Raw genomic sequence first — 23,885 nt, 5'->3', positions numbered from 1 at the left:
GCGATGCGGCCGGCGGCGCTCATGGGAGCGCATCTCCTGCTCAACGCAGCCACAGGTACCGCTACACCTGGAGAGGGGAGAGGGAGGGAGGAGAGGGGGGGGGGAGAGAGATGGATGGAGGGAGGGAGAGAGAGGGAGAGAGGGAGAGAGAGAGGGTGAGAGAGAGAGAAGGTGAGAGGGAGAGAGGGAGAGAGGGAGGGAGAGAGAGAGGGAGGGAGGGAGAGAGAGAAGGTGAGAGGGAGGGAGAGAGAGGGAGAGAGAGAAGGTGAGAGGGAGGTAGAGAGAGGGTGAGGGAGGGAGAGAGAGCAGGTGAGAGGGAGGGAGAGAGAGAAGGTGAGAGGGAGGTAGAGAGAGGGATGGGCGAGGGGACAAGAGCGCTTGACGAACCCTCTTCCAAAAGTGTAGGAACCGGCATGTTTGTGGAGCAGTGATTTAGAGATTAGAGTTAGAGTTTAGAATTAGAGTTCATGGTTTAGAGTTAGTCACCCCGGGGGAGAGGGGCTGAACGGTCTCATGTACAATCCCCCATCCCCGGGAGTTGAGGGAGCGCAGTCTAACCCCGGCCTGATGTTCAGGGTTTAGTCTCCACAGACGCTGTTCCTCCAGCACTTTGTGTTTCGCTCCAGATTACTTGTGTCCAATACCCTCGGCCCCTCGGCCCAAGTGGGGCTGGGATAGTAACCAGACCCGGCCTGTCCACCCCCCCCCAGGGCAAGGGATAACGCAATATATTGATCCTAAATGACCACTCTACCTTGTTGTCCTGTGTAGCAAGGAACTGCAGATGCCGGTTTAAGCCGAAGATAGACACAAAGTGCTGGAGTAACTCAGCGGGTCGGGCAGCATCTGTGGAGAGAAGGAATGGGTGATTTTGCGGGTCGAGACCCTTCAGACTGAAGACTGAAGAAGGGTCTCGCCCCGAAACGTCACCTATCCATGTTCTCCACAGATGCTGCCTGACCCGCTGAGTTACTCCAGCACTTTGTATCTACATAACCAGCGTCTGCAGTTCCCTCCTACACAATGCAACAGATTGATTCTACATCGCCCTCTCCATCGCTGTAACTTGTGTTTGCATTTATTTCCCGCGCCAGCTCTCGCAATCAAGACGTGGACGCTGCCGCCGACCTTCCCAGACGTGTACCATGTGTCAGGTAGGAGCTGGGGCGGCCAGGTGCCCACACTCTGCCTCACACCTGCCCATCACACCTGCCCATCACACCTGCCCATCACACCTGCCCACCACACCTGCCCATCACACCTGCCCACCACACCTGCCCATCACGCCTGCCCATCACACCTGCCCATCACACCTGCCCATCACACCTGCCCATCACACCTGCCCACCACACCTGCCCATCACGCCTGCCCATCACACCTGCCCATCACGCCTGCCCATCATGCCTGCCCCTCACACCTGCCCATCACACCTGCCCATCACCCCATCACACCTGCCCATCTCACCTGCCCCTCACACCTGCCCATCACACTCTGCGCATCTCACCTGCCCATCTCACCTGCCCATCACACCTGCCCAACACCCCATCACACCTGCCCATCACACCTGCCCATCACACCCTGCCCACCACACCTGCCCATCACCCCATCTCACCTGCCCATCTCACCTGCCCATCACACCTGCCCCTCACACCTGCCCATCACACCTGCCCACCACACCTGCCCACCACACCTGCCCACCACACCTGCCCATCACACCTGCCCATCACACCTGCCCACCACACCTGCCCTTCACACCTGCCCACCACACCTGCCCATCACACCTGCCCATCACACCTGCCCATCACACCCTGCGCATCTCACCTGCCCATCACACCTGCCCATCACACCTGCCCATCACACCCTGCCCACCACACCTGCCCATCACACCTGCCCATCACACCCTGCGCATCTCACCTGCCCACCACACCTGCCCATCACACCTGCCCATCACCCCATCACACCTGCCCATCACCCCATCACACCTGCCCATCACCCCATCACACCTGCCCATCACCCCATCACACCTGCCCATCACCCCATCACACCTGCCCATCACCCCATCACACCTGCCCATCACACCTGCCCATCACACCTGCCCATCACACCTGCCCATCACACCTGCCCATCACACCTGCCCATCTCACCTGCCCATCTCACCTATAGGAACGTCCTTTAATTCTGAGGCTGTGCCCTCTGGTCCTAGACTCTCCCACTGGTGGATACATCCTCTCCACATCCACTCTATCCATGACTGTCACTATTCTGGAAGTTTCAATGTGGTCCCTCCTCATCCTTCTAAACTCCAACGAGTACAGGCCCAGTGCTTACAATCCTCATCAAATGTTCACCATGTGCTTATCACCTTCCCCTCAGTTAACAATGTACCATTCTACATTTCCTTATCGTCGCTTGCTTTGATCTCTCGTTTTCACACCTTACCCTACTAGTAAGAGAGTTTCCCTCTCCCCTGCCTCTCAGTCTGAAGAAGGGTCTCAACCCGAAACGTCACCCTTCTCTCCAGAGATGCTGCCTGTCCCGCTGAGTTACTCCAGCACTTTGTGTTTATCTTTGGTGCTTACAGCAGTTCTGTTCAAGTTGCAATTGGTGGCCGGTGATAGCACAGGCCGATGGACCGACAGGGCCACGGTGGGTCGAAGGGCCTGTCCAATGCTGCATCACACCTTAGGCTGATACCACAGTAAGATGTAAGAGGCTTTTGGATAGGCAGATGGATATGCAGGAATGGAGGGATATGGATCACGTGCAGGCAGGTAAGAGATGATCTTGGCACCCAGAGAGTTGTGAATGTGTGGGATTCTCTGCCACAGAGGGCAGTGGAGGACAATTCACTGGATGTATTTAAGAGAGAGTTAGATAAAGCTCCAAGGGCTAGTGGAATCAAGGGATATGGGGAGAAGGCAGGCACGGGTTACTGATTGTGGATGATCAGCCATGATCACAATGGATGGCAGTGCTGGATTAAAGGGCCGAATGGCCTCCTCCTGCACCTATGTTCTGTGTTTCTATGTTCAGCAAGGACATTGTGGGCCGAAGGGCCTGTTCCTGTACCGTACTGTTCTATGTAGGGAGGAACTGCAGATGCTGGTTTAAAATAAAGATAGATACAAGAAGTTGGAGTAACTCAGCGGGACAGGCTGCATCTCTGGAGAGAAGGAACGGGTAACGTTTTGGGTCGAGACCCTTCTTCAGATGCTCAATGCTGTATGTTCTGTACCGCACAGATACTGCCCCTTCAGCCCAATTCATCTATGCTCATATGATCATGTGATAAGAGCAGAATTAGGCCATTCGGCCCATCTAATCTACTCCGCCATTCAATCATGGCTGATCTATCTCTCACTCCTAACCCCATTCTCCTGCCTTCTCCCCATAACCCCTGACACCCGCACTAATCAAGAATCTGTCAATCTCTGCCTTAAAGATATATGTTGTCCAAGATGCTCCATCATGCTTGTCCCATTTGGCCCCATTGGCTCCATATCCCTCTAAACCTTTCCAATCTATGTGCTTGATTCTAGGAAGTCCACTTTACCTCCCTCTCCAGACGCTGCCCGACATGCTGAGTGTTTCCAACATTCCGTTTTCCTTTCATTTAAAATAAAGTTCATGGAATGAGGAACAAATTTGTTTTGTTTTTAATGGAGATGATGAGCTCTTGTGTTTATCATTACAGGTGTGGTGTGAGCTTTAATCTTATAATAAGGTGTAAGGTGGTGACACAATAATCGGTGGGAGGGGAACTCCAGAGAGTGGGCTGCTAAACTTTTGGCAAGGAGATTGGCAGAATATTTACCGAAGCTGGTTAAAGAGGACCAAACTGGATTTGTCAAAAAAAGGAAAATATCTGATAATGTAGCAAGATTTATAAGTATTTTACATTTAGCACAGAAAAGAAAGGAATTGAGCGTAGCAGTTGCTTTAGATGCTGAAAAGGCGTTTGACAGGTTAGAATGGGATTTTTTATTTAAAGTATTAGAGAAGTACGGATTAGGAAATGGTTTCATTAACTGGGTAAAAGCTCTTTATAAACAACCTAAAGCCAAAGTGGTGACAAATGGCCAATCTTCTCAATCATTTAATTTGGAAAGATCTAGTAGACAGGGATGTCCCTTGTCACCGGCTTTATTTGTATTGGCCATTGAACCTCTGGCAGAGCTAATAAGATCAGATTTAGACATTGAAGGATTTAAAGTGAATCAGGAAAATCACAAAATTACTTTATTTGCAGATGATGTTTTAATTTGTCTTACTAGACCATTGGAATCCTTAAGAAAATTATATTTCAGACTGGAAGAATATGGGAAAGTATCAGGATATAAAATGAATAAAGATAAAACTGAAATAATGCCTCTTTCTGAAGGTAATTATGATCAATGTAAAAGAGAAAGTCAGTTTAAATGGAAAAAAGAAGGCATGAAGTACTTAGGGGTTAAAGTAGATAACAAGTTAAATAATCTGTATAAACTAAATTATAAACCACTAATTAAAAAAATTGAGGAGGACTTGAAGAAATGGATGAATCTTCCAATTACATTGCTAGGGAGAGTGAACTGTATTAAGATGAATATTTTTCCGAGGTTACAGTATTTATTTCAAACACTGCCTATACCTTTACCAAATAATTTTTTTCAAGAATTGAATAAAATTGTGTGAAATTTTCTTTGGAAAGGTAAAATGCCAAGAGTGTCTATGGAAAAATTAACATGGAAATTTGAATTAGGTGGACTGCAATTACCAAATTTTAAAAATTACTATCTGGCAGCACAAATGAGTTTTATTTCATCCTTTTATCAAGAGGGTGGAAAAACAGCATGGGTTAAAATTGAAATGGATAAAATAAAAGAACTATGCCCAGAAGAATTTATCTATAAATGGGAAGCGAAGCTATTAGTTAAGGATCAAGAGTCACCTTTGCTAAAACATTTAATTAATATATTGTTGAAAACAGTTAAAACTAATGATAAAAGATTTTTTCTAACAGCTAAAACTCCATTAGTAAAAAATAGATTACTGCCGTTTGCTTGGAATAATCAAATATTACAAGTCTGGGAACAGAAGGGTATTAAACATATGGGAGATTGCTACGAAGGAAATAATTTTTTGACATTTTGTCAATTGAGAAACAAATATCAAATTCCAGGGAATAGTATTTTTTTCTATTATCAATTACAATCTTTTTTAAGGGAAAAGTTAGGTAATTCAATGTTTTTATTTCAAATTAAAGGAATTGAATCCCTGATTCAGGGCAATTATATCTTCAATGTTTAAATTGTTACAAAAATCTAGTCCAAAGACAGGAATTCAAAAATCAAGACAAAGATGGGAAACAGATCTGAATATTAGCATTGATGAACCAAGTTGGGAAAGATTGTGTTTAGAAAGTATGAAAAATACTATTAATGTGAGATATAGTTTAGTACAATACAATTTTTTACATCAACTATATTTAACTCCGAAAAAATTAAACAATTTAAATCCAAATTTACCTGAAATTTGTTTTAGATGCAACCAGGATGTGGGTACTTTTTTACACTCCACATGGGCATGTCCTAAGGTAACTCCTTTTTGGAAAGACCTAAAAAACTTTTTGGAACAATTGATGAATAAGACCATACCATTGGATTCAAGGCTGTTTTTATTGGGAGATACTAAAGGAATATTACCAAGATTAATTTTAGATAAATATCAGGAAAGATTTCTCAAAATAGCAATAGCAATAGCAAAAAAATGTGTGGCGGTCACTTGGAAAGATCACAATGAAATAAGAATTGCAAGATGGTATGCAGAAATGCGTAGTTGTATCCCATTAGAAAAAGCTACTTATAATCTGAGAAATAAATATGATTTCTTTTTGAAACTTTGGAACCCATTCACTTTAAAACTAGGATTAAGAATTGGAAATATTTAATTTCAGGATTGTTTTGATACCCCTAAAAAGAATTTAATAAGAAATTAGCCGGAAGTGTTTCCTTCTTGTCTCCAGGTTTCCTTCTTTCTTTCTTTCTTTCTTTCTTTCTTTCTTTCTTTCTTTCTTTCTTTCCTTTTTTAAATTTTTATTTCTTTATTTTTCTTCTTCTCCTTTTTCCTCTTTTTTTCTAACTGGGGGGTGGGGGGGGGGGGAGGGGGGTTGTGGGTGGGGAGATAATACAGAACAATACAGGTATAATCGAATTTAAAATGTATAATCGAATTTATAATGTAGGTACCATCGCGCACTATGAGTTCATACATGTATTTGTAAAATTAAAAAATAAAAATAAAAATCGGTGGGAGGGGAACTCCAGAGAGTTGCTGCCTTGTTGCATTGGGCTGGTTGGTCAGCTGCTTCTAACCTAGGAAGACCTTTCTGTCAGGACATCCATCCACACCTTTGGTGCAACATTCTCTGTGCCTGGACTGGTGCTTTAGAGTCATACAACATGGAAACAGGCCCTTCAGCCCAACCTGCCCACACCAGCCAACCAGCTACACCACCTGCCTGCATTTGCCCATATCCCATCCAAACCTGTCCTTTCCACATACCTGTCTAATTGTTTCTGTCTAATTTGCCTCAACCACCTCCTCCGGCAGCTCATTCCATACATTCACCACCCTCTGTGTGAAAATGTTACCCCTCAGATTCCTATTAAATCTTTTCCCCTTCACTTTAAACCTATGTCACCTGGTCCATGATTCACCTACTCTGGGCAAGAGACTCTGTGCATCTACCCGATCTATTCCTCTTTATCTACATCGTTTTTCCCACTTACATTTAACTTTATACTCATTAGAATGGTAGTGGGAACATGCTGGTGTTTGGGGCTCCCAACATTGGTAGTGGGAACATGCTGGTGTGTGGGGCTCCCAACAATGGTAGTGGGAACATGCTGGTGTTTGGGGCTCCCAACAATGGTAGTGGGAACATGCTGGTGTTTGGGGCTCCCAACAATGGTAGTGGGAACATGCTGGTGTTTGGGGCTCCCAACAATGGTAGTGGGAACATGCTGGTGTTTGGGGCTCCCAACAATGGTAGTGGGAACATGCTGGTGTGTGGGGCTCCCAACTTCCTACATGTTTTGTTTAGTTCTAGTTTAATTTATTATTGTCACAATAAACTTTTTGTTGTTGCGTGCTATCCAGTCACCAGAAAGATTATAAATAATAACAATCAAACCGCCCACAGTGTACAGATAGAGGATACTTTTTAATCTTTATTCAATACTTTGTATTGGATATCGACCCGAAACGTCACCTATCCATGTTCTCCACAGATGCTGCCTGACCTGCTGAGTTACTCCAGCACTCTGTGAAACGCCACCTATCCATGTTCTCCACAGATGCTGCCTGACCCGCTGAGTTACTCCAGCACTCTGTGAAACGTCACCTATCCATGTTCTCCACAGATGCTGCCTGACCCCGCTGAGTTACTCCAGCATTTTGTGTCTACCTTCGATTTAAACCAGCACCTGCAGTTCTTTCTGACACATGGTTTCTATTTTTCCACAATAAAATATGCTTGGTTAAATATCAGTTCAGTTCCGTTCAGTTTATTGTCACGTGTACCGAGGTACAGTGAAAAGCTTGTGTTGTGTGCTAACCAGCCAGTGGAAAGACAACGCATGATTACAATCCAGCCATTTACAGTGTGCAGATACATGATAAGGGAATAATGTTCAGTGCCAGGTAAAGCCAGCAAAGTCTGATCAAGGATAGTCCGAGGGTCACCAATGTGGTAGATAGTAGTTCAGCACTGCTCTCTGGTTGTGGTGGGATGGTTCAGTTGCCTGATAATATGAATCTACATTGAGATGTGCAGGAGGTTCCGTGTTTACTGGTTGCAAGCGAGGTTTGTTTCCGTGTGTATTATGTGGAATTCTGTTCCCAGGAATCTTCTCGCTGCCGTTCGCCGAGATTGAGGAGCCGTTTGAAGCCTGGTACAACCTGTCTGGGAATGTCAGCCGCATCGAGTACTACCACGGTACGGATCGAGTCCCATCCATCACATGCTGTCGAGCGCTGTCGAGCGCTGTCGAGCGCTGTCGAGCGCGGCTAGGGGGCAAATGCGCACATTTATCAGACGACGCTTTATGCTTGCGACATCTTTCAGTTCGAGTTTGAGTTGAGTTTATTGTCACGTGTACCGAGGTACAGTGAAAAGCTTTTGTTGCGTGCTAACCAGTCAGCGCAAAGACAACACATGATTACAATCGAGCCGTCCACAGTATACAGATACATGATAAGGGAATAACGTTTAGTGCAAGGTCAAGCCAGCAAAGTCCGATCAAAGATAGTCCGAGGGTCACCAATGAGGTAGATAGTAGTTCAGCACTGCTCTCTGGTTGTGGTAGGATGGTTCAGTTGCCTGATAACAGCTGGGAAGAAACTGTCCCTGAATCTGGAGGTGTGCGTTTACACACTTCTGTACCTCTTGCCCGATGGGAGAGGGGAGAAGAATTTTCAGACTGTTGGCGGCAATGTGGCACAGCGGTGGAGTTGCTGCCTTACAGCACCAGAGACCCGGGCTGGAACCTGACTACGGGTGCTGTCTGTAGGGAGTTTGCACGTTCTCCCCGTGATCTGCGTGGGTTTTCCCCGGGATCTCCGGTTTTCTCCCACACTTCAAAGACGTGCAGGTTTGTGTAGGTTAATTGGCTTGGTGTAATTGTAAATTGTCCCTGGAGTGTGAATAGTGATAGTTAGTGTCCAGGGATCGCTGGTCAGCGTGGACTTGGTGGCAGGGAAATGAGGGAAATAAGGAGAAGGGGAATGGGACAGACGAGATGGCTGTACAGAGAGACTACATGGGCCCGATGGGCCAAATGGCCTTTTCTTGTATCTGAACTTGGAGTAACGAGGATTCTTCACAATTTGCCAGGTCAGGTCATTACACTGCAGCATGGGTTTGAACAACCAGCTGGAATAAGTTACAAGATTTCACCGGAGACCACAGAAACCGACACAAACGTTATCAAGTGTTTCCAAGTGAATGGAACCATTGACGATCCCATCCTTCCTCAGCCTGTCTTTCCGGATCTGGAAGATTTTAAGGTAAGAAACGTTAACCCTGACCATGTTTTAGAATCCAGGCGAAGGAGCCACGATGGCCCAGTGGGGAGTGGGCTTTTTCCGGTTTCCTCCCACACTCAAAGACGGACAGGTTTGTAGATTAATCAGCTTCAGTAAAATGATCCGTCGTGTGTGGGGCCTGATTCCGTCTCTAGACTAAACTAAATGGGACCTGTCCGGTATGTCACCTTGGTTAACACGGACCAGGTGGGCCGATGGGTCAGTCTGAAGAAGGGTCTCGACCCGAAACGTCACCCATTCCTTCTCCCCACAGATGCTGCCTGACCAGCTGAGTTACTCCAGCATTTTGTGGCTGTCTTCGAAGAGTGTGTTTCCGTGCTTTACCTCTAAAACAAACTAAACATAGAAACATAGAAACATAGAAAATAGGTGCAGGAGTAGGCCATTCGGCCCTTCGAGCCTGCACCGCCATTCAATATGATCATGGCTGATCATCCAACAGTATTCCGTACCTGCCTTCTCTCCATACACCCTGATCCCTTTAGCCACAAGGGCCACATCTAACTCCCTCATAAATATAGCCAATGAACTGGCCTCAACTACCTTTTGTGGCAGAGAATTCAACAGATTCACCACTCTCTGTGTGAAAAAAAACTTTCTCATCTCGGTCCTAAAAGACTTCCCCCTTATCCTTAAACTGTGACCCCTTGTTCTGGACTTCCCCAACATCGGGAACAATCTTCCTGCATCTAGCCTGTCCAACCCCTTAAGAATTTTGTAAGTTTCTATAAGATCCCCCCTCAATCTTCTAAATTCCAGCGAGTACAAGCCGAGTCTATCCAGTCTAAACTACTTGGTCCGCATGGACAAGATGGGCCGAAGGGCCAGTTTCCGTGACCTATGACGATTTGTCTTTCAGTTCATAAAGGAGGAGGATTATCGCGGTCATCACTGCTCGGTGTGGCAGCAGATTTTTTACGTGAATAAGAAAAAGAACAAGTACACTCTGTGGGTGTACAACTCCACTCTGGGCCCCGTGCCCTTGCGCTATGAGATGGAGGGCTATAACACTCTGCTCTCCTCACACTACGACAAGTATCAGGTGGACTATCACACCGTCAGCTACCAGCTAGACCCCAGTGTGTTCCAGCTGCCTGAAGGTAAATCCTGCTGCTGCCCATCCAGATGTGGGTCTGTCCAGATGTGTCATAGAGTCACAGCGTGGAAACATGCCCCTTGGCCCAACTTGCCCACATCGACCAACATGCCCCATTTACACTAGTCTCACCAGCCTGCGTTTGCCCCTCCAAACCTGTCCTATCCATGTACCTGTCCAAACGTTGGGATAATCCCTGCCTCAACTATCTCCTCCGGCAGCACGTTCCATACACCCACCACCCTTTTTCGTGAAAAAGTTACCCTTCAGGTTCCTATTAAATCTTTCCCCCTCACCTTAAACCCATGTCCTTTGGTTCTTGATTCCCCTACTCTGGACAAGAGACTTGGTGCATCTACTCAGTCTATTCCCCTCATGATTTTACACACCTCTATAAGATCACCCCTCATCCTCCTGTGCTCTAAGGAATAGAGTCCCAGCCTACTCAACCTGTAGCTCAAGCTTTCGAGTCCTGGCAACATCCTCATAAATCTTCTCTGTATCCTTTCCAACTTGACAACATCTTTCTTATTACATGGTGCCCAGAACTGAACAAATGATTGAATGATACTTTACAGTCACACAATACTCTAAATGTGGCCTCACCAACGTTTTGTACAACTGCAACACGACCTCCCAAGTTCGATACTCAACACTCTGACTGATGCAGACCAATGTGCCAAAAGCCATTTTGACCACCCTTTCTACCTGTGACGCCACCTTCAAGGAGCTGTGAGCCTGCGATTTCATGTGCGTGGGGGGGGGGGGGGGGGGGGGGGGGGGGGGGGGGTGGGGGTTTAATGGTGGAGGTTCCTGCTCACGGAGAATGCCGTTTGCCCGCGGTGAGGCTCACTGTGTCCCGTCTGTTTGTTCCAGGCATGACCTGTCGGGGGTTCTCTGGCCCAGCCGTGGAGCACCGAATCCTGGTCAACCCCATGGAAGGTTTGGTGGGCACTGGCCAGGAGGACAGGACCCATCACGTCTTCCGGCATTACAAGGAGACGTTTGGGTGGGAGGATGAGGAGGGCGAGTCGGAGCAGGAGAACAGAAGGACCACATTCACCCACAACATGAGGTAAAGCTGGGCGGGGAGTCTCGGAAACCCTTCCCTCTGCGAGGTCCAGTGGGCTGAAACGTATAAGATTATTAAGAGGTTGGACACGTTAGAGGCAGGAAACATGTTCCCAATGTTGGGGGAGTCCAGAACAAGGGGCCACAGTTTAAGAATAAGGGGTAGGCCATTTAGAACGAAGATGAGGAAGAACTTTTTCAGTCAGAGAGTGGTGAAGGTGTGGAATTCTCTGCCTCAGAAGGCAGTGGAGGCCAGTTCGTTGGATGCTTTCAAGAGAGAGCTGGATGGAGCTCTTAGGGATGGCGGAGTCAGGGGGTATGGGGAGAAGGCAGGAACGGGGTACTGATTGAGAGTGATCAGCCATGATCGCATTGAATGGCGGTGCTGGTTCGAAGGGCTGAATGGCCTACTCCTGCACCTATTGTCTATTGTCTATTGTCTATTGTCTCCTGGGACACGCCCTTACTCCAAAGCAAGCAAAGCACAAGGACTTTGTGCGCCGTACTGCACAGAAACAGGCCCTTCGGCCCAAAACATCCATCCTCACCAACATACCCCATCTAAGCTACACCCACCAGCCCCCATTTGCCCCATATCCCTCTAAGCTCTTCCTATCCATGTATCTGTCCGAGTATATTTTAAATGCAGTTATTGTCCCTGCCTCCACTACCTCCTCTGGCAGCTCGGTCCATACACCCACCACTCTTTGTGTGAAAGGTTGCCCCTCGGGTTCATATTAAACTTTGCCCCGTTCATCTTAAACCTTTGTCCTCTGGTTCTTGAATCCCTTACCGAGGTTAACATCACCCACAATGAAGTCCCCCTGGCAGTTCCGTTTAGTTTATTGTCACGTGTACGGAGGTACAGTGAAAAGCTTTTGTTAACCTGTGCTAACCTGATTACAATCGAGCGAGCCATTTACAGTGCACAGATACATGACAAGGGAATAACGTTCAGTGCAAGGTAAAACCAGTAAGATCTGATCAAAGATCGTCTGAGGGTCGTCAATGAGATAGATAGTAGTTCAGCACTGCTCTCTGGTTGTGGCAGGATGGTTCAGTTGCCTGATAACAGCCGGGAAGAAATCAGCAATAATGGAGTAACAATAATGGATCCCCTCAATGTCTTTGGGTGAGAGCTCAGTTTAACTTCTGATCCTGAAGTTAGGAGCCTGAAAACCGTGACCTCAAGGTTCACGAACAGCTTCTTCCCAACAACCATCAGGTTCCTGAACACCACACAACACTGACCTCAGTAACTGTGATCTAACACGGAGAAACAAACAACTACAGATGCTGGTTAATACACAAAAGGACACAAAGTACTGGAGTAACTCAGCGGGTCAGGCAGCATCTGTGGAGAACATGGATAGGTGACGTTTCACAGAGTGCTGGAGTAACTCAGCGGGTCAGGCAGCATCTGTGGAGAACATGGATAGGTGACGTTTCACAGAGTGCTGGAGTAACTCAGTGGGTCAGGCAGCATCTGTGGGGAACATGGATAGGTGACGTTTCACAGAGTGCTGGAGTAACTCAGTGGGTCAGGCAGCATCTGTGGGGAACATGGATAGGGGAGGTTCATCACTTTTGTAAGATAAAGACTTACAATGAAAGTGAAAAGATAAAGACTTTCCACAAAAAAAAGACCTTAAGGCAAAACACAATACAAGCTCATTATAATACATAGAATTTATTGCAATCTTTTCTATGCAATTGAAAATTTTAGTGAAAAACTGTTGATGTAATTTTAGTTCACAATTGTTGCAAACTATGCAATTGAACTGTTGATGACATGTTGACTGGTCTCTGTTATGAAACCACTTGCAGGTTTAATTTAGTTTAGTTTAGCGATACAACGCGGAAACAGTCCCTTTGGCCCACCGAGTCCGCGCCGACCAGCGATCCCCGCACGCTAACACTATCCTACACACTAAGGACAATTTACATTTATACCAAGCCAATTAACCTACAAACCTGTACTTCTTTGGCGTGCGTGAGGAAACCGAAGATCTTGGAGAAAACCCACGCAGGTCACGGGGAGAACGTACAAACTCTATACAGACAGCACCCGTAGTCAGGGTCGAACCTGGGTCTCTGGCGCTGTGAGGCAGCAACTCTACCACTGCACCACCGTGCCCTAGTGGAATGGAGTTTACAGATGTAGGAAGTGTAGGAAGGAACTACAGATGCTGGTTTAAACCGAAGATGGACACAAAAAGCTGGAGTGACTCAGTGGGACAGGCAGCATCTCTGGAGACAATAGGTGACATTTCGGGTCGAATCTGAAGAAGGGTCTTGACCTGAAATGTCACCCATTCCTTCTCTCTAGAGATGATATCCCACTGAGTTACTCCAGCTTTTTGAGTTGAGTTGTTTCACTAAATATCTGTTTTTATCAATTCTCTCCTTAAGAAGAGACCAGTTCCCATTGGCAGAGGGAGGGAGCTCGTCTCAGTCTTTGTATCCACTGTTCTTTCAGTCGGGTTTAATTTGTTTTAAGGTACATCCACTCGAGAAACCGGGCACAGTTGTCGTATAAAATGGGAGTCAACCACCTTGCTGACCGGACTGATCAAGAGATGGCGGCCATGAGAGGAAGGCTGAAGGGATCGTCACTCAACAACGGGAACCCCTTTCCCGCGCAGCGCTACACGTCCGTGGTTCTCCCCCCGAGTGTGGACTGGAGACTCTATGGTACGTGGGGCGGTTTGAGAACAGGGAAGGTCCTTCACAGGTTGAAAATCTCTGGTGCGGCATTCTCCAGTTATAGTTTAATTTATTGTCACGTGTACCGAGGTACCGTGAAAAGCTTGTGTTGCGTGCTAACCAGTCAGCGGAAAGACAATACATGATTACAATCGAGCCGTCCACAACGTACAGTTTCGGTGCTCTGAAACCCATGTGGTCTCGCATGTTTTGGATCATAAAAACATAGACAATAGGTGCTGGTGCAGGCCATTCAGCCCTTCGAGCCAGCACTGCCATTCAATGCGATCATGGCTGATCATCAAAATCAGTACCTCGTTCCTGCCTTCTCCCCATATCCCTTGATTCCATTAGCCCTAAGAGCTAAATCTAATTCTCTCTTGAATACATAAGATCATGATAGAAACCTGTTCTAATCAACTAATATCAACTTTTAAAAATGTTGTTATAGTACCTGCCTCAAATATTTCCTTTGTCAGCTCGTTCTGTACACCCACCCACCACCCTCTGTGTGATAATATTGTCCCACTGGTTCCTATTAAATATTTCCTCTTTCACCTCTAGTTCTTGATTCCCATATCCAGGTAAAAAGACTCTTTGCATTCACCCTATCTATTCCCCTCATGATTTTATTCACCTCAATAAGTTCACAGCTTAGCCTCCTGCACTTTAAGGAATAAAGTCCTAGCTTTCTAAAGCTCTCCCTGTTCTTCAGGCCCTTGAGACATGGCAACATCCTCGTAAATCTCTGCATTCTTTCCAGCTTAATGATATATTTCCTATCGCATGGTGACCAAAACTGAACACAATACTCCAAGATAGACACAAAATGCTGGAGTAACTCAGCGGGTCAGGCAGCATCTCTGGAGAGAAGGAATGGGTGACATTTTGGGTCAAGACCCTTCTTCAGATTCCAACTGTGGCCCCCCAATCATCTTGTACATCTATAACATAATGTCCCAACCTCTAGGCTCAAGACCCTGACTGATGAAGCCCAGCGTGCCAAAGGTCTTTGTCCTCACCCTGTCTACTTGTGACGCCACTTTCAGGGTACCATGTACCTGCATTCCTAGATTCCTCTGGTCCACGACACTCCCCCAGGGCCCCACTGTTGAAGTCATGCATGGTTTAACTTCCAATACTTTGATAGTGTAAGAAAATAACTGCAGATGCTGGTACAAATCGAAGGTATTTATTCACAAAATGCTGGAGTAATTCAGCAGGTCAGGCAGCATCTTGGGAGAGAAGGAATGGGCGACGTTTCGGGTCAAGACCCTTCTTCAGACTGAAGAAGGGTCTCGACTCAAAATGACCTGCTGAGTTACTCCAGCATTTTGTGAATAAATGAGTCCAATACTTTGATAAATTCATTAGAACAATTCATCGAAGAACTTTCAATCTGTTTGAAGTTAGTGTGAATATAAATGCTAATGTGGAACTCTATACTTCCCTCAGGAGCAGTGACGCCGGTCAAAGACCAAGCCATGTGTGGTTCCTGCTGGAGTTTTGGGGCAACTGGTGCTTTGGAAGGTGCCCTCTTCCTTAAGGTGAGACATGGAACATAGAACAGTACAAAATGGGAACAGGCCCTTCGGCCCACAATGTCCATGCCAAACATAATGCCAAGTAAAATACTGAACTGTGCCTGCACGTGATCCATCTCCCTCCATTCCCTGCATATCCATCTGCCTATCTAGAAGCATCTTAAACGCCACTATCGTATCGGCCTCCACCACCACCCCTGGCAGTGCGTTCCAGGACTCCATTGCTCTTTGTGTAAACACAAAACGTTCCCCCTATATCTCCGATAAACATTGCCCTTTCACCTTGCATTTGGAAGATAAGTGCAGCACAGTGGCACAGCAGTAGAGACCCAGGGTCGATCCTGACCACGGGTGCTGTCTGTGTGGAGTTTGTACGTTCTCCCTACGACCACGTGGGTTTTCTCCGGGTGCTCCGGTTTTCCTCCCACGCTCCAAAGAAGTGCAGGTTTGTAGGTTAATTGGCTTAGGTAAAAATTGTAAATTGTCCATAGTGTGTGTAGGTAGCATCATGCTTGTGTATGGGGATCGCTGGTTGGCATGGACTTTGTGTATCTACACTAACCTAGACTGTGGAACAGCATCCCACTCCCAATCAGAACTGCCCCCTCCATCGACTCCTTTAAGTCCAGGCTCAAAACCTACTTCTACTCCCTAGTGTTTGAGGCCCTCTGAGGGGGCGCTGTGAACTGTTTATGTATGTGTTATTAGGTTTGTGTGCTATTGTATGGTTTTTTTTGTACCTGCACTGATGTACAGCACTTTGGTCAACGTGAGTTGTGTTTAAATGTGCCATACAAATAAAATTGACTTGACTTGGCTTGACTAACCTAAATGAAGCATGCTTGTGAAATAGACACTGGGTGCTGACAGTTTCCCATCTGTGTGTAGGGATAGGGAAGGTCCAGAGATCCAGAGCTTCTCCATCTCCCGACAGAGTTCGCAGCAGGCGGGTGGGGGAAGCGAAACCTGCCCCTGATCAAAGGCTGTGAAACATTAAAGGGGCTTTGTTCATCTCTAGACAGCCTCAGAGGCTTGTGTAGTGAGAGCGCTTCACCACAGAAACCCAACAGATGAAAGGAGAGGAAATGTCAAGCCGTCTCGTCAGATGTGTGGGTGCAGTGAGGTACAAGGACAATGACAATCTTGCTCCCAGCATCACGGGCACAGAAATATACATCACACAATGTCTGCAAAACAGTGACAAGAACAAGTATATAAAGCAAGGCATGAGTGCAAAGCACAATTAGTGAACAAGTGGGCGTTGGTGCCAGAGGTCGTGATGTTCCGTTGCTGAGGTGGGACTAGGTCGTGTGGTTGAGTTCATGAAGCTGGTGGTTGCAGGAGAGTATCTGTTGCTGAACCTGGTGGTGTGGGACTTCAGGCTGCTGTACCTCCTGCCCGACGGTCGCAGTGAGAGGCGGGCACGGCACGGCCAGGACGGTGGGCATCCTCGATGGAAGATGCCGCCTTGTTGAGGCAGTGCCCGGTGGCAATGCTGTCGATGGAGGGGAGGGCAGTGCCAGTGATGGACCGGGCTGAGTCCACCACTCTGCAGCTTCTTGTGTTGTTAAAGGAGAAACTGCCGCGGAACGCAGAAGGATGAGAGGGGATCTTATCGAAACGTATAAGATTATTAAGGGGTTGGACACGTTAGAGGCAGGAAACATGTTCCCAATGTTGGGGGAGTCCAGAACAAGGGGCCACAGTTTAAGAATAAGGGGTAGGCCATTTAGAGCTGAGATGAGGAAAAACCTTTTCAGTCAGAGAGTTGTGAATCTGTGGAATTCTCTGCCTCAGAAGGCAGTGGAGGCCAATTCTCTGAATGCATTCAAGAGAGAGATGGATAGAGCTCTTAAGGATAGCGGAGTCAGGGGGTATGGGGAGAAGGCAGGAACGGGGTACTGATTGAGAATGATCAGTCATGATCACATTGAATGGCGGTGCTGGCTCGAAGGGCCGAATGGCCTCCTCCTGCACCTATTGTCTATTGTCTATTAACACTAAAACAAGGTGGGAACGTGAGAAATGGAAGTATTGAATGACCATTCAGGCCCACCTGGTGAAAATTCCACAGATCCACCACTCTCTGAAGGTGCAACCTTCTCCTCTCTGTCCTATGGTCAACACTTGAAAGAATGAAGTGTTGGACCTCTGGACATTGGGACCTGTCTTCTGCTCAGTGTGAGATGACAATAAGAACCTGTCAGGGTCGATCTTCCTGCGGTTTGCCTAAGGTTCAACGTTAGCTTTTCTTATTTTTGGAGAAATCTTGGCCCACCGAGTCTGTGCTGACCAGTAATCACCCCTTCCACTAGCACTATCCCACACGCACTGACTAGGGACAATTTACAGTTTTCACCAAGCCAATTAACCGACAAACCTGGGATGTGGGAGGAAACCGGAGCATCCACACAGGTCATGGGGAGAACGTACAAACTCCATACAGACAGCACCTGTGGTCAGGATCGAACCCGGGTCTCTGGCGCTGTGAGGCAGCAACTCTACCGCTGCGCCACCGTTCTGCACCACCCCAATGCTTAATGTGTAGGAAGAAACTGCAGGTGCTGGTTTAAAACGAAGATAGACACAAAATGCTGGAGTAACTCAGCGGGACAGGCAGCATCTCTGGAGCTAAGGAATGGGTGACCCTTTCTCGGGTCGAGACTCTTTGGGTTGAGTCTGAAGAAGGGTCTCAACCCGAAGCGTCACCCATTCCTTCTCTCCAGAGATGCTGCCTGTCCCGCTGAGTTACTCCAACATTTTGTGTCTGCCCAATGTTTGATGTTGACTCTGGGACACTGTGGCATGTACGTAGGGTGGCCAACTTCCTCGCTCCCAAATACGGGACAAGGTGATGTCATTGTCCGGCCCGGGCGGCCGCCATTGGTGGAGCGGGAGCACGTGGCCGCTGGCTGGGTGAGGTCATGTGGGGCGCGGGGCGGTGACGTCACCCTTTGTCCCATATTTGGGAGTGAGGAAGTTGGCAACCCTACTAATACGGGACAAGGGCGGTCCCGTACGGGAATAACCAATTTAGTCCAAAATACGGTACGTCCCGGCTAATACGGGACAGTTGGCAACCCTAGATGTACTGTATCTCCAAACATGGCCGAACATGACATCTTGCTCTTGTTTCAGACAGGATATCTCATCCCTCTCTCCCAACAAATGCTGGTCGACTGCACCTGGGGCTTTGGGAACTACGCCTGTGATGGCGGGCTGGAGTGGCAAACCTTCGAATGGATCCTTAAGCACGGGGGGATCGCCGACTCTGAGTCCTACGGACCCTACATGGGCCAGGTCAGTACCGAGCGAGGCTCACAGCCCCCCTCACCACACTGTGTAGTGGGAAACCATCCTGACCCGCTGGGTTACTCCAGCACGCTGTGTTCAGTTTGTTGTTGTTTATATCTTATTTCCAACATGTAAAACAATTTTAAAAAACCAAAATGAAATGAACGATAAACCTATACACAACTCAATGAATATATTCTCATAAACAACACAAATTAACTCTTACATGTTCGAAACGGAGTAGGAGGTATATCATTATTTATTACTACCCCTTCTCCACTACTCATCAATTCATTCACAAACTTTATCTCATCTACACACACATATATATATATATATATATCACAAAATACTGGAGTAACTCAGCGGGACAGGCAGCATCTCAGGAGAGAAGGAATGGGTGACGTTTCGGGTCGAGACCCTTCTTCAGTCTGAAGAATTATGTTATAGATGTACAAGATGATTGTGGGGCCACACATTAGACTGATGTGTATATGTATATATACATATACACATACACAAACATATATATATACATGCAGACAGATATCCATACATATGCCACATATATACATACATATATACACATATGGGCACACGTGCAAACATACACATATGCAGTTTATAAACAATTATCCAAATTCTATGTACAATGCAAATATCACATTGTGTCCATACACTAAAACGTGACCATCATCACAGCCCTTCCTCATTCTTATACCTCTGGCAAATATTTATTTTGTACATCTTCTTGAACTGAGTAATGTTTGTGCTTTGCTTGAGCTCCACATCCAAATCATTCCACAATTTCATTTTGGAGATACAGAGTGGATAAAGGCCCCTTCGGCCCACCAGGTCGACGCCGACCCGCGATCAACCCTACACCAGTTCTATCATACGCACTAGGGATAATTTACAGAAGCCAATTAACCTACAAACCTACGCGTCTTTAGAATGTTTGGAGGAAACCGGAGCACCCGGTGAAAACCCACGCAGGTCACGGGGAGAATGTAAACTCCCTACAGACAGTGCCCGTAGTCAGCATCGAACCTGGGCCTCCGGCGCTGTGAGGCAGCAGCTCTACCCCTGCTCCACCGTGCTGCCCCTTTGTGTCTTTTTCTGTAAACCAGCGTCTGCAGTTCTTTAAGGTCCATCTGCAGTTTGGTTTTATTTTTGATGATCTCTGCACTTTAATGCGTTTCAGTTTCCTCAGCTTGCGATTTATTTTTAGAATGGATTCTGCCACTATAACCAGTCCACGCTGATTGCAAAGATGAAGAGCTACACAATGGTGACTTCAGGAGACACTGAGGCCTTAAAGGTGGCCATCTTTAAACAGGGCCCCGTGGTTGTTGGCATCGATGCGTCACACAAGTCGTTCCGTTTTTACAGCAATGGCGTTTACTACGAGCCAGACTGTGGTGGGTATTCAATGTTCACATCGATGCACGCACGTTTGCAATGGTTGCTTTGTTGCTTTGCACTCCATAAGACTTTGGTTCGGCTGCATTTGGAGTATTTGGAGTATGGAATATTTGGAGTGTGCAGTTCTGGCCGCTCCATTAGAGGGAGGATGTGGAGGCTTTGGAGAGGAGGTTTACCAGAATGCTGCCTAGATTAGAGGGTAATAGTTACAGGGAGAGGTTGCACAGACTTGGATTGTTTTCCCTGGAGTGGCAGAGGTTGAGGAGGGGCCTGATGGCAGTATATAAAATGATGAATGGCGTTGATAGGGTAGACAGTCAGAACCCTTTTCCCCAGGGTGGAGATGTCAAAGACTAGAGGGCAGAGCTTTAAGGTCAGAGGGGAAAGTTTAAAGGAGATGTGTGGGGCAGGTTTTATTACACAGAGGGTGGTGGGGGCCTGGGACGTGCTGCCAGAGTTGGTGGTGGAGGCAGATACGATAGTGGCGTTTAAGAGGCTTTTTGGATGGGCACATGGATGAGCAGGAAATGGAGGGATATGGATTGTGTGTAGGCAGATGAGATCAGCTTATCTTAGCATCATGTGTAGGAACAGAACTGCAGATGCTGGTTAAAATCGAAGGTAGTCAGAAAATGCTGGAGTAACTCAGCGGGTCAGGCAGCATCTCGGGAGAGAAGGAATGGGTGACGTTTCGGCAGACTGAAGAAGGGTCTCAACCTGAAACGTCACCCATTCCTTCTCTCCCGAGATGCTGCCTGACCCGCTGAGTTACTCCAGCGTTTTGTGTCTATCTTAGCATCATGTCCGGTACAGACATTGTGGGCCGAAGGGCCTATTCTCATGCTGTACTGTTCTTTGTTAATAAGTATGTGCATTAAAATAAGTGAAACTTTTTTTTCAAACATGGTAAATGATTTTTGAACGTCGCTTTGTGGGATTAGGGCAGGGCAGGGCAAGGCCACATTGCTTTGAGAAGGTAGTTGTGAGCTGCCACCTTCATCCACTGCATTGTTTCTGGTGATGGTGCTTGTACTGGGCTGGTGGGGAGGGAGTTTATGTTTGAACATAATTATCAAGGTGCAATGGAAAGGCTTTCTATACATGACATGAGTCACAGAGTTGTACAGCACGGAAACAGGCCCTTCGGCCCACCTTGTCCACACTGACCATGTTGGCATACTGGGCTAGTCCCATTTGCTAGCATTTCACCCATATTCCTCTAAACAACTTCCTACCATATATCTGTTCAAATGTCTTTTAAAAATTGTAATTATATCCATAGCTTCCTGTCGTATAGTTCAGTTTAGTTTAGAGTTACAGTGCGGTAAAAGGCCCTGCAGTCCACCGAGTGCGTGCCGACCAGCGATCTCTCTACACAAACACTATCCTACACACGCGAAGGACAAATTACAATTTTACCAAAACAAACTAACCTGATTTTGAGTGCGGGAGGAAACTGGAGCACCCGGAGAAAACCCATGGGGCCACTGAGAGAAGGTACAAACTCAGACAGTACAGCACCCATAGTCAGGAATGAACCTGGGTCTTGGCAGGTTGGTCTGGAAGGCAGCAACGTTACCGCTGCACCACTGGTGCTGTTTCCTCTGGCAGCTCGTTCCAGATGCAGAGCACCCTTGGCTATTCTTTGGAAGCAGGTTTATGGAGGGTGGGTGAGAACAGGGACATTGCACTGAAGCCATTGAATGTTGTGATGTTGCTGTCTTCAGGGAACGGGCTGGAGGATTTGGATCATGCTGTGCTTGCCGTTGGCTATGGGACCCTCAATGGTCAGCCGTATTGGCTCATCAAGAACTCCTGGTCGACCTACTGGGGCAACGATGGGTATGTACTGATGGCCATGAGAGACAACAACTGTGGAGTTGCCACCGGAGCAACCTTTGTCACCCTGGAGTAGCTTTGTGTTGGCCAACCTCGCCCACCCCAGGATTCAGTTCCTCTGCTGATTCTTGCAACAGCCTGGAAATTGTTACCTCAAAATCTCTGGGCAAATGCAAAACCGTAATGAGATGCCTTATAAAGTCCAAATTTGATTAGTATTCCTGCTTTAGTTGGACTGGTGAACATCACACGCCAGCTTGTAAACTTTACCGCCTCTAATGGAAGGATTTCCAACCTGGAGAATGGAAAAGGAGAGGGAGTGTGGTCATGCTGAAGCAAGAACGGACTCTTCACACATCATGTTACTGCCTTAATAAATCATTGTGAAATCTTCCTCAAATTCATCTGTTTCTGTGTGGATCTGTCCTCAATGGTTGAATGATTGAGATTTGATTGATTGATAGAAACTTTATTATCACAAATGATAGACACAAAGTGCTGGAGTAACTCAGCGGGTCAGGCTGCATCTGTGGAGAACATGGATAGGTGACGTTTCACAGAGTGCTGGAGTAACTCAGCGGGTCAGGCAGCATCTGTGGAGAACATGGATAGGTGACGTTTCACAGAGTGCTGGAGTAACTCAGCGGGTCAGGCAGCATCTCTGGAGAGAAGGAATGGGTGACGTTTCGGGTCGAGATCCTTCTTCAGTCACCCATTCCTTCTCTGCCTGTCCCGCTGAGTTACTCCAGCACGTTGTGTCTATCTTTGGTATAAACCAGCATCTGCAGTTCCTTCCTACACTTTATTAACACATGTGGCATGTCATGGTGAAACCTGTTGTTTTGTATTCCATTGGCAAGGATGCAGAGTCGTCACCTATGGGGAGCTGACAGTTCCAATGTGCTCATTATTGTTCCCAACCGTCCCTCTTTACTCTCGGTGCCCCCCCCCACCCCCCCACCCCCCCCCCCCCCAACCCCCCCCCCACCCCCCCCCCCCCAACCCCCCCCCACCCCCCCCATGCCGGGTCCATATGCTCTCTCGCTGAGTAACTCCAGCATTTTGTGTCACCTTACACTTCCTTATCTATGTGTCTCCCTCTCCCCTGACATCAGTCTGAAGAAGGGTCTCGACCCGAAACGTCACCCATTTCTTCTCTCCACAGATGCTGCCTGACCCACTGAGTTACTCCAGCACTCTGTGAAACGTCACCTATCCATGTTCGCCACAGATGCTGCCTGACCCACTGAGTTACTCCAGCACGCTGTGAAACGTCACCTATCCATGTTCGCCACAGATGCTGCCTGACCCACTGAGTTACTCCATCACTCTGTGAAACGTCACCTATCCATGTTCTCCACAGATGCCGCCTGACCCGCTGAGTTACTCCAGCATTTTATGTCTATCTTCGGTTTAAACCAGCATCTGCAGTTCCTTCCTACAAATACAAGTGATAAATGGTCCTCTATTATCAAAGTACAGGACAGTGAAATTCCTCATTTTGTACACAGTTCAGCAAAGTATTATTGTACATAAACATAATCCTAGATTAAGTACTAAGTGTATAGAATTAGCCCACTGGGACCATATAGTCCCTCAGGTCCGGTCCGTATGCTCGGTGTCCTGGAGCGGGGCACGGTCCAGGCGAGCCCCAGGCTGCTGCAGGGCCTACAGCCGTCTGTTAAACAACCTCAGTTTGTGGTAAACACAGCAGTGCAACAGATACTCATTTACAAAGGAAGTCAAAGGGGGGGCCTGTATTTAATATTCTCCATTGAATACTGCAGAAGATAGACAATAGACAATAGGTGCAGGAGGAGGCC

At 47.2% G+C, this 23,885-nt stretch overlaps 1 protein-coding gene across 1 annotated transcript; it reads left to right on the top strand.

Moving 5' to 3' along the window:
* LOC144606712 (digestive cysteine proteinase 1-like) lies at window positions 1–22,311 on the top strand. Its single transcript, XM_078423026.1, has 11 exons — window positions 1–55; window positions 1,095–1,154; window positions 7,886–7,978; window positions 8,876–9,048; window positions 9,947–10,187; window positions 11,060–11,258; window positions 13,755–13,948; window positions 15,416–15,507; window positions 18,643–18,804; window positions 20,030–20,219; window positions 21,951–22,311. The coding sequence occupies exons 1-11, from the start codon at window positions 4–6 to the stop codon at window positions 22,136–22,138; spliced, it is 1,644 nt and encodes a 547-aa protein (XP_078279152.1). The 5' UTR covers window positions 1–3; the 3' UTR covers window positions 22,139–22,311.
* The last annotated feature ends 1,574 nt before the right edge of the window (window positions 22,312–23,885 follow it).

The sequence above is a fragment of the Rhinoraja longicauda genome, chromosome 27 (genome assembly GCF_053455715.1).
Source record: "Rhinoraja longicauda isolate Sanriku21f chromosome 27, sRhiLon1.1, whole genome shotgun sequence".
In the NCBI taxonomy this organism is placed as follows: Eukaryota; Metazoa; Chordata; class Chondrichthyes; order Rajiformes; family Arhynchobatidae; genus Rhinoraja; species Rhinoraja longicauda.
This window is presented reverse-complemented; position numbering and strand designations above follow the sequence as displayed.